The sequence below is a fragment of the Atractosteus spatula genome, chromosome 15, assembly GCF_055471065.1.
Source record: "Atractosteus spatula isolate fAtrSpa1 chromosome 15, fAtrSpa1.hap1, whole genome shotgun sequence".
In the NCBI taxonomy this organism is placed as follows: Eukaryota; Metazoa; Chordata; class Actinopteri; order Semionotiformes; family Lepisosteidae; genus Atractosteus; species Atractosteus spatula.
In genome coordinates, this window is record NC_142720.1 from 19,331,055 (window position 1) to 19,341,997 (window position 10,943).

Consider the following 10,943-nt stretch of genomic DNA (forward strand, 5'->3'; position numbering starts at 1 on the left):
GCACTGATTTTTATATCCTACCGTGACGCCAGCTGTTTCACTGTAGCAATGCTGTTTCCCCCTGCCACCTATTTTAGCTGCTCTAAGGTACAATATTGTGCTGTTATAAGCGGCTGAAAGAAGGGTTAGTCCCCAACCATCAGCTCACGCAGTGCTGACTCTGCACGCAGTACACGGGAGGCGACAGAGGCAAACTTTTTAAAAACCGTGGATTTACTGAAATACGTAGCACGTATGGATGACTGTGAGTGTGTGGGTGTGTGTATGAGAGAGAGAGAGAGAATTGGAGGGAGAGTTAGTGAGAGAGCAAGCGAGAAAATGATAAAAGAGAGAGATCACACTTCAAGAGAGAAGGAAAAAGATCACCGTGTGCAACAAACCACGAGTTCGAGTGTGAGGAGCTATGCTTCTGTCATTGTACTGTTCATGATAAATCATTTGACCTGGGACTTTATGACAAGACTATAAATACGGAGGGTCTTAAACCACCAGAGTGAAGCAGCGGTGGATGTGCGTTGGATTTAAAGGGCTCTGAAATTATTTGCAAGGCACCTTAACTTACAGGTTCTTACGTGAACAAATTGTAGGCTTTAAGTAAAGAGATTTTTTTTTTCGTTTTAATATTACCTGCAATTTCGCGAAATCAGACCCAGTCGACTGCATATACAGTGTATGAAACTACTGTTTCTTTTTTCAAGAGAAGGTGAGAACGCTCTGAAGCGCGAGTGTAATCAAAGTCGGCACTTCTGAGCAGGAGAGTGAAAAACCTGCACCGACTGTTCTTCGCTGCCAAGAAAAAATTGGATCACTGTGCCTCCGTTCGTTTCACCTGGCTTATTATTTCCAGTCGCCTTTTCTGAACAAGTCTTCGGAGCCGTAGCAACGGAGAACTCGAACATGACTGAGAAACTCGGAGCAGTCCAAACACCAGGTACTTATTTATTTAAGTCCCACCTGAATACATTTTACAAATAAACACTAGCAAACACTTCTATCGTTTCTTGGCACACGTATCAGACTTTATATGCCCTTAATTATAATCTAGGCTGCCAAGAGTCTGAACAACTTTTAATCTTCCCGTAGGATTTATTAACAAACTTATCTCTCTATAGCCTATTCATGATTTAGCGTTTATGTCCCTTGAAACGTTTTTTTTAGAAATACGACTCATGCAATTAACACGTTTTCCCAATCATTTTACGCTAAAGTTAAACGATGCATAAATGTCACTGTATAAAATCGCATATGAATTTCAAATGTTAATGCCAGTAAAGAGACACACTGAAAAACGGATGATTTTTTTGTACAGTATCTTTTATTTTTTTCCTTGCGCTGATATCTTCTCAGACACGAAGATGAATATTAGAGGAGCATTTGAGGAGATCTCCCAGTCCCGGCCGTCTTTGCAAAATGTCCTGCTGGCGTCCTTGACGTTGCTGGCGGTCCTGCACTTTTCAAAAAGGTTCCAGCGGTGGAAATACGCGCACCGGCCTGGGCGGTCAGGTCCACCGGGCCCTTTTCCGTGGCCAGTCATCGGGAACGCCGCTCAGGTTGGGGACGCCCCTCATCTCTATTTCACACGAATGGTAAAGAAGTACGGACACGTTTTTCAGATCAAGCTTGGCTCACGCACCGTTGTCGTTCTGAACGGAGAAGAGGCTATCAAGCAGGCGCTCATCAAGCAAGGTGCAGATTTCGCCGGCAGACCCGACTTCACGTCTTTTAAAATAGTGTCGAACGGCAAGAGCCTGGCTTTCGGCCGCTATGGGGACGGGTGGAAAGTGCACAGAAAGATCGCCCAATCCACCATCAGGGCGTTCTCCACCAGCAATCCTCAAACCAAAACAGCGTTCAAACAGCACGTCATCGTGGAGATCAGGGAAATGCTACACTTCTTTTTGAGAAAAAGCAAGGAGGAAAAGTATTTCCAGCCAGGAAGATTTTTGACTGTGGCCACCGCCAATGTAATGAGCGCAGTGTGTTTTGGAAAAAGGTACAGCTATGACGACGCCGAGTTCCAGTCAGTAGTTGGCAGAAACGACCAGTTCACCCAAACGGTAGGAGCTGGGAGCATCGTGGACGTTATGCCTTGGTTGCAATATTTCCCAAACCCCATTAGGACGATGTTTGGTAACTTTAAGAAACTTAATGAAGACTTTTACACATTTATCCAAGACAAGGTCATTCAGCACCGAAGTACTATGAAGCCTGGTACCATCCGAGACATGACCGATGCTTTCATATTGGCTCTCGACAAAGGTCTGACTGGTTCCAACGGTGTTCTCCTGGGGAAAGAATATGTGCCATCTACTGTATCGGACATCTTCGGCGCTAGCCAAGACACACTCTCCACAGCCCTGCAGTGGATCGTCCTGCTACTCACAAGGTAAAGTTTCACTGGCCTACCTTTCAGGGTCGACATTCAAACGCTACACTACTGTTCTTACATTCTAAAGCCGTACAGGCGCAAATCCTTAATGTTATCAGAATTAAGCCTTTTATGTATAATACAAAATGTAGCAGGTAGCAGGTAAATACAATTTTTAGAGAAACATTTTCAACAAGTCACAGTTTCACTGAGTGCGATCTTCATTTTCTTACTATTACGAACTCCGGATAAAAACAGACCGTTTTAGATACAACAGATGTCAACATGTGGTTTAGAAAAAAAGCAATATACACTGTAAGTGATGGGGACAATCTAACTTCGAATGATTGTCTGGGATTAGTTCCTATTAGGTTTATTAATAGGCCTATTAAGTTTATAATTAAGTTTTGTGGGAGCAATTTCACAACACATACCTAAGAAACAGATTTTTTTTTCATTTTTCTACCAAGAAACGCATTCTTTCTTTTGCTGACTTTTCTAAGAATGTTACACAATCCGTGTTAAAAACCTCTGTATCACTCTAGATGGACTGCGTTTCCCTTTTCATCTGACTTGCTTCTGTTCTCTGGACATCCTGGCAAAATAAGTTAAAGTTATTTTCACCCTATCGTTTTCTGCTGCGTAATTTATACTGGACATCAAAATAATAAACCTCCTTTCTCTTAGGGGAGGGAAGGAAGTTTTGAGAACACATCACATTAAATATAACAATACAGAGGTAAGATGCCAGGAGCAGATCCATTTGTGCTCCGCACTCATTCACAAACGCGACAAGCAAGAGTCTGTTTGTTGTGGGCGTGTTTTGTGGGAGGAGACGGAGGAGGAGAATATTCACTCATAATTTTCCAAGAGTTTACTTATTAAGTTGTGAGGTTTGTTCATTATACGCTATAAATTGCATTGCTGTATCCCGGGTGGAGGTTACGCGTGCCAGCAGGTGTGTGGGTGTATGGAATTATAGTGAATTAGATGAGGACAGATATTCAAGTTCAAGTTCAAGTTTATTGTCATTACACTCATACACATGGTATATGGTATAACGAAATACTATTTAGCTAGCTCTCGGACATTAGTAGTATAAAGAGAAAACAACAACAACAACAAGAACAATACAATTGTGTAGCAAAAGAAAGACAGAGACAACAGGCACTGTGCAATAAAACAACAACAGGCACTGTGCAATAAAACAACAACAGGCAATGTGCAAAAAACAGCAACAGGCAATGTGCAAAACAACAAAAAGGTAACAGGTTATACGCAAAAGTATGCATCAACAGAATAAAATAAAGGGATAGAAATTATGGGGAGTGAGCTTTTGACATGTATGGTAGAGGTAGATTTTCAATGTGTGTTTGGGTTTTTGGTAAGAAAGAAAGGAAGAAGGCACTGTGAGGTTCAGATCATAGGTGAGAGTGAGAGTGAGAGAGGCTGGGAATTTAACAGTTTGATAGTGCGGGGGTAAAAACTGTCTCTGAGTCTGGTAGTCCGGGCCCGAATGCTCCGGTACCGTTTTCCAGATGGTAGCAGATCATAAAGTCTGTAGCTGGGGTGTGTGGGGTCTTTGATTATGCTTAGAGCTTTCCTCAAGCACCGTCTGTCATAAATGTCCTGGATAGATGGGAGGGCAACCCCAGTGATGGACTGGGCAGTTTTCACCACCCGCTGTAGGGCTTTGCGGTCAGCAGCACTGCAGTTGCCATACCACACTGTGATGCAGCCTGTCAGTGTGCTTTCTGTAGTGCATCTGTAAAAGTTAGTGAGGATCTGGGGACATATCTAAGCCTTCTTCAACCGTCTTAGGAAGTACAGGTGCTGTTGCGCTTTCTTGATCAGACAGGTGGTGTTGAGAGACCATGTGAGGTCCTCGGTGATATGGACACCAAGGAATTTAAAGTTACTGACCCTTTCCACTTCAGTCCCGTTGATGTGGATAGGGGCATGTCCGGTTTGCAGTTTCCTGAAATCAACGATCAGCTCCTTGGTTTTGCTGACGTTGAGGGTGAGGTTGTTGTCATCACACCACGTTGTAAGGAGATTAACCTCCTCCCTGTAGGCCCTCTCATCATTGTCTGTGATCAGACCTACAACTGTGGTGTCATTGGCAAACTTGATGATGGAGTTGGTGTTGTGTTTGGCCTTACAGTTGTGGGTATAGAGGGAGTAGAGCAATGGACTAAGCACACACCCCTGGGGGACCCCAGTGTTCAGAGTTAGTGTGCCGGAGGTGTGTATATTGATACCATCTAGTTTAGTTGTTGACTAAAGACCCGGAACACTGGTATAAAAGACAACAGAGAAACAATTAAAGGCTAATTCCACGCTGAAAAGTAGCAAAGAGGTCACAATTCAGCTGTGAAGCCTTCTTCAGGTGTGAGGGAGAGAGGAAAGTCACAGAGATCTTAAGCAGGATAGCTATCTAATAGCTGGCACACAAAAAAAATAGCTGGAGTATTTACCAAGTTTCTTTTAGAATATTACGTGTATTGGGTAGCACAGTGCAGTGCTGGTTAGCACTGCTGCCTCATGCCTCCTGGGTCCTACACTCCATTTCAGCATTGGGGTACAGACTATGTAGACTTTACACACTCACCTTGTGTCTGATTCCCCTCTCCCTTCCAAAGACATCTAGCCTGCTGCAGGAGAGAGTCGTGTCCAGGGACAAGGCTATCTCTGCAGATTGGAGGCTCCTGCCATGTAGCTCTCTAAGATCAGCTCCTTGAGCATGTCACCAAAATAGATAAAATCACGCGAAGGACCCTTCTCAATATCCCCACACAAACCATGGCTATACACACAAAACCTAACACTGCCTACGTGGCACAGATTACCTACAATCCCTGATTTACCAGTCCCCTAAACTGATCAGTCAGTCCCCCATATGTACATCAGAGTGTATCTAAAACACAGAACAAAGAACAAAATGCCCCCCCCCCCAAAAAAAGCACAGGATTCTTTCTCCCCTCACTGTAAATGTAACTCTACCCCTTTCCCTAACCATAATCTTAATCCAATCCTTAAATCCAACCGTAACCCTACCCCTGGGCTAATGGCCATTCATAGACTCCGCATGGACGATGAGGAAGCACGTGCCCTTCCTACAGAACATTAGCCTCCAGCCCGCAGGAGTGTACACTGTTCCATCCTGGGGAAAAGGGGAAGAGCACCTGTGTGTCGTCAGTCACTCTTCACCCTGTGCTTCTGGGAAGTGCTCCGGCTTGTTTTGACCCTTGCTAGTTGGCTCTAAGCATCTTTCTGAGAATGGTTGCATGAAATAATTGTTCTAAACTCCAAGGCAATTGTATAAGTAGCACAAGATATCTTATGATCTCACATTCTGCATTTACATGACTCCCCTTGCTCAGCATGGATTTTGCTTGAGCAGCAATGTTTTTTTTTAGAAAGTTTTTTCTTAAATCTTTCATTTAAAACAAAACACAGAGTGGAAATTCCAAATGTTTTTATCACAAAAAATTGTATTTTTGTTTGTATTGTATTTTAAGTTTCTCCCGGAATATAACCATGGAAATATTCAAATAAAAGCCAACCCCATTAAGAGCAGAAAATTCCTTAACTTCTTATGAGGGTCAATTCATATGAAAACAATGACCTAAAGGAGGAGCACATAGTTCAGATGATTCATGCATGTGCAGTATATGTAATTAATATATCAATTACGGTGTTTAAACCATACCAAGTGCAGAGTTTCCAGCAGAGGGCATCAGTACTCATTACAAACCAACTAAACCTACTTTACTTGGGACTACAGACTAAAAAAGAAGGAATTCCAAATCAGAACTAGACTTAGATTATCCACATCAGAAAATAAAAAAAATCGAAATGTGCAAAATGATCTGGTTTTCCCCTAAAAAAGACTTTTTTTTCCTTTTAGTGGTCTGCTGTCTTGGGAATGCACACTCTTTCCTTTAACTGTCGCCAGTAGCTGTTACCTTACCTGCAGAAGAACTGGTGACATCGCACAGCTATCCCTACTCTTAGATTGCCTCCCCGGGGATGAATAAAGCATTTTGAATTGGATTCTTCGATTTTCGCCCTGTCATGAGTTCCTGATGCCTCTTTCCTTTCTGGCGGCCCACTCTTATAAATTGCACAATCACTTCTTCTTTTGGCAGGCTTTCCCCATTTCCCAGCAAACACCACTACATTCACTGCGATGTGAACAGGTCAGTTAGAGACAGCTTCCCAAAGGGAGGCTGATGTCATTTCTCGGTCCTGGTCGGTGTTTCACTGGTCGTTTGCACCTTCCTGTTCCCTAGGTTCCAGGGGATACAGACGCGCCTGCAGCAGGAAGTGGACAGGGTCGTTGGCAGGAGTCGCCTGCCTTCCATCGAGGACCAGGCCAGTTTGCCCTACGTCATGGCGTTTATTTACGAAGCGATGCGGTTTAGCAGTTTTGTGCCAGTCACTATCCCTCATTCCACGACCACCGACACCTCCATAATGGGGTACCACATTCCCAAAGACACGGTGATCTTTGTCAGTCAGTGGTCGGTCAACCACGATCCGCAGAAGTGGCCTGACCCTGAGGCTTTTGATCCCCTGAGGTTCCTGGATGAAACTGGAGCCCTAAATAAAGACAAGACAAGTAGTGTTCTGGTCTTTTCTCTGGGCAAAAGGAGGTGCATTGGGGAAGATCTCTCCAAAATGCATCTCTTCCTCTACACTTCGCTCCTGGCACATCAGTGCAACTTTAAGGCAAATCCAAATGAACCAGAGAAACTGGATTACACTTACGGCTTAACCCTTAAGCCGACACCTTTCTCCATCCACGTGACGCACAGGGACACTATGGAGTTACTAGATTCCTATGTCACGGAGCTGCAGAAATCAGAAAGCAGCGCATAAATGACAGAACTAAAAAATGTACAGTAAAAGCAATTTTTAATGAAGGTTCAGAAAAATACTGAAGTAGATCTTGCTTTGTACATTTGTGCCACCAGCGTTTCATCAATGAATCTGTAGACTCAGGTGAAACTGAATTATCTTGCCTTTTGATTATACAGGGCTTCAGAGCTATAGCAATTTAATATCTTTTATTTTTTGTCAGCTAAACAATGTTCTGATGTAAGCGAATATACAGGTTTCAATAGTGAGCAAAGAGCAGAAAAGGGATAAAATTGACCAGTTAACTAGCTGTGATTCATGCGGAGAGCAGATGATTTTAAAGAATGGGTTCGGTGATGTTGACACCACACACAGGAAAGTACCATGCAGTTCTGGTGAGAAAAATACCGTCTTTTGATGCTTTTTTATGTCTTCACTTGCCAAGACAATGCGGTGATTTGCTTTACTTTGCACATTAGTTTATCCTCATGGATAAAAAGGACCTCATTTTAACTCTTCTTTTACTCATAGCAACAATAACATATTAAGGTACATTCCGTACTAAAAGAATAAAGATGCTAGAAGAACTGAATTAAGTTTTGCACATTATACAGAATGTTTAAATTCAGTGCAGCGTATTGCCTTTCACAGTATTTTCATTTATTCTTGTACTTTTTTTGTGCATTACCAGTAGATGAAGTTCCAGGTCTCTAGTGTTAGATGCAGCAACAAGAGATTTGCATGCTGTATTGTACGACTACTCAAGTGAAATTAGTTTGTTCTTTTTTGTAACACTGATAAGACATTTTAAACTAAGCTAAGATAATATGTGCAGGTAAGCAAGCCAGGAACTTTGTTAAAAAAATAAAGAGTATGAAAAAGCCTGAAAGCTATTATAATAATGTTGATTTGAAAAATGTGGAAAAGCAGAGCATCTTTGCAAGACATATTGATTCACTCTTGCTTGATCTCTGTTATGAGCCAATATGTATACAGAAGATACACAATTCATTTGGATTATGGAACAGTACGTTCACATTTGGCATTGCAGTTATCTGAAGTGATTTTGACATCGAAACTTAATAATTAATCTTATAATTGCTCTTTAACCCAGTTAGCCAAAATAAAATGTTAGCCTGTATTTGTATGCCATTTTGGGCATTGAAAGACTCTCAGAATTTGAAAATGAATTAATATGTACTATGCATATATGCATTTATTTAAAAATAGTTTATATTTCTATATACTATCTTGTTACAAGTTGACACCAATGTTTATGAAACTGGACAACACCCTGAACCATTGTTCAAATGTCTTGGTTGTTAAGAAATGTATTTGTGTTTTCATCTTATTGCAATATTAGAATATTCCTAGAAAACTAAAATTTGTAAAAAAATGGCCAGATAATTCCAATGAATCTTTTATGTTCTGTTCACATCCTTGCTGTTCACTACCCTTCTACTCTTACTCCTCTAGCAGGCCCGTAAAACCTTAGATGTGAAAACGTGTAAAGCAGAGAAGAGCCACAGGTTTTGCACTGAAGCATTTCCCAAAGCTCAGATGTGGTATTTTATTCTTCAAGTGTCAATTCAGTTGTTTCTGTTGTGCCTGACAGGGAGTTGAAAATAATTTTAAATTGTATGGTTTTGCACACATTTCATAAATAGTTAAAATTATCTTTTGGTATGATTGCATATCAAAATCAGTTATGGTACTAGCATCCGATAAATACCAGGCTGCATTAGATTTGAGTTTTTATATACATCTGTGGAATTGCTTACATCTCTAAAATCCATTAAGGTAACTCTTAATTAGCTGGCAACCATTAGATACAATACATATGGTATCTTCTCCTTTCATTGTTAAATTATCTTGCAAGGTATGCTTCACCAGTCTTCACTGGATAAATGCCTTTCAGGTACAATAAACAAAACCTCAGGGATGAATCAACTGTACATAATTCTTGAACTTAGCCTGTTTCTGTGAACTGCTGTATAAATATACTTTATGAATTATTTTCTTGCTGTAGATCTGTATTAGATCTAATTGTTTTATTATCAAATGTGTTATAGAATTTTGTGAAATGTGTTATAGAATCAAATTATACAGTTCATCTATAAAAAGTACACAGCTATGTTTATTAATTATATGTTATTTTTAATTTTTCTTAAAAGCTTAAACATTTAGAAGGCTGCTATTCTGAATCACTTTATCCACATCCTACTGTTAAGATCTTTAATTTAAATTGCACAGCGCAGTTCCAGGGTTTGATCATATCATATACTTAAAATATATAATATATTTAGAGAAACTAAAGAGTTGCTTAAGGTCATTAGACTATATCATGGAACAGCACAGTTTTTAACCTTTTAAAGCAACAGGATTTAGTTTTGGATTTTTTAATTGTTTTGTATATTTTTGTATTTTTTAAGTGATGTTTTTTTTTTAAATTTGCATGATGTTCATAGTCGTATTCACTTATCATGCTACTTGTCTAAGGCATTAAATAAAGATGAAGGAAATTCCAATCTCTGGAACATACGAGTGTATCCGTTTTCTTTGTGGAAATTCAATTTCAGTTCTGCAGGAACTTTTTCCTTTCTTATTGAGCATCCCTCTAGGAGGTGCATCCTTTTGGCCATTTGATTTCTTTCAATGGGAAGATAGAAGACTCAGACTGCACTTTGATTTTATATCAGTAAATGATAGTGATAAAAATGATTGGTGTTCTAATCCAAATGAAAAATGACTGACCAATGTGAATCTCCAAGAAGTAAATAATACTGTTTAGTATGGGTATTGATACTGAAATATATGTAACAATGGATCAGAATTGAGCAGAAAGTCACTAGAACAAATCCACACACAGTGACAGAAGCTTACGGCTCCAATCTTTGCTGAATCTTGGTCTCGTTTTGTGTAGATACCAATTTTAGCAGTACCATTCAGCTTTTTGTAAATGTCTTGAAACCAAACACCTCTACTAAAAGGGGGTTTGCAATAATTCTTGAAAAACATACCCGTCTATCCGGGTTTGTCTTAGCGGCAGCTGTTACTGCACAAAATTGCAGAAAAATGTGCTCCCCTGGAATGCATTATGGGTAGCTTTTCCATGCAGCATAAGAACAAAAGGGAAGTGTTTGAGATAACCTTTCCTTGTGTGATGCTTTATCTTTGTCTCTCAGAACATCCTGTACTTTATCAGCAAGGCACTCACAAGCAACCAGCAAGCTCTGAGTGCGTCACAAGTTTAGATAAAGAACATTGATTGCTGATAAGGGCAGAAAAGGAAAAATATTCCCAACCTTTGGATCAACAGCTACTTCAAGTGAGTAGTAAAAGTAAACCCCAGAAAACAATGTTAACACAGATCCAGTTCAGGAGAAATTGTCATGTTCAACTGTCAATATTTCACACATTTTTTAAGATTCTATTTATCCATATTTAGTTATTGTAATGTGCTAGACTAAAACGTGTTTCATTAATAAAGGCAGAATAATGAGGAATAATAATAAAGAATAAAAGAATCATCTGAAAAGAAAGCACAGACTGCAAAGGACATGCAACACTGATAATTGCTGTACATGCTAATATTGTGAGAACCCTAAAGAAAAATAAGACCAAAAACGCAGTAAAAGTTTAAACTGTTGTAAAAATGTATTCAGCAAGTACGTCATTGACTCCAGGAGTAAATATTCATTTTGACCGATTA

The 10,943-nt window shown here is 40.1% G+C and overlaps 1 protein-coding gene across 2 annotated transcripts; it reads left to right on the plus strand.

The window, feature by feature from the left end:
• Positions 1 to 337: 337 nt before the first annotated feature.
• cyp1b1 (cytochrome P450 family 1 subfamily B member 1) lies at positions 338 to 9,768 on the plus strand. 2 transcript variants are annotated; one of them, XM_088934341.1, is made up of 3 exons: positions 338 to 931; positions 1,348 to 2,386; positions 6,664 to 9,768. In XM_088934341.1, the coding sequence occupies exons 1-3, from the start codon at positions 898 to 900 to the stop codon at positions 7,250 to 7,252; spliced, it is 1,662 nt and encodes a 553-aa protein (XP_088790467.1). In that variant the 5' UTR covers positions 338 to 897; the 3' UTR covers positions 7,253 to 9,768. The 2 variants fall into 2 exon arrangements, with proteins under 2 accessions (XP_088790467.1, XP_088790465.1); XM_088934339.1 differs by lacking the exon at positions 338 to 931 and having other exon boundaries at positions 1,257 to 2,386.
• The last annotated feature ends 1,175 nt before the right edge of the window (positions 9,769 to 10,943 follow it).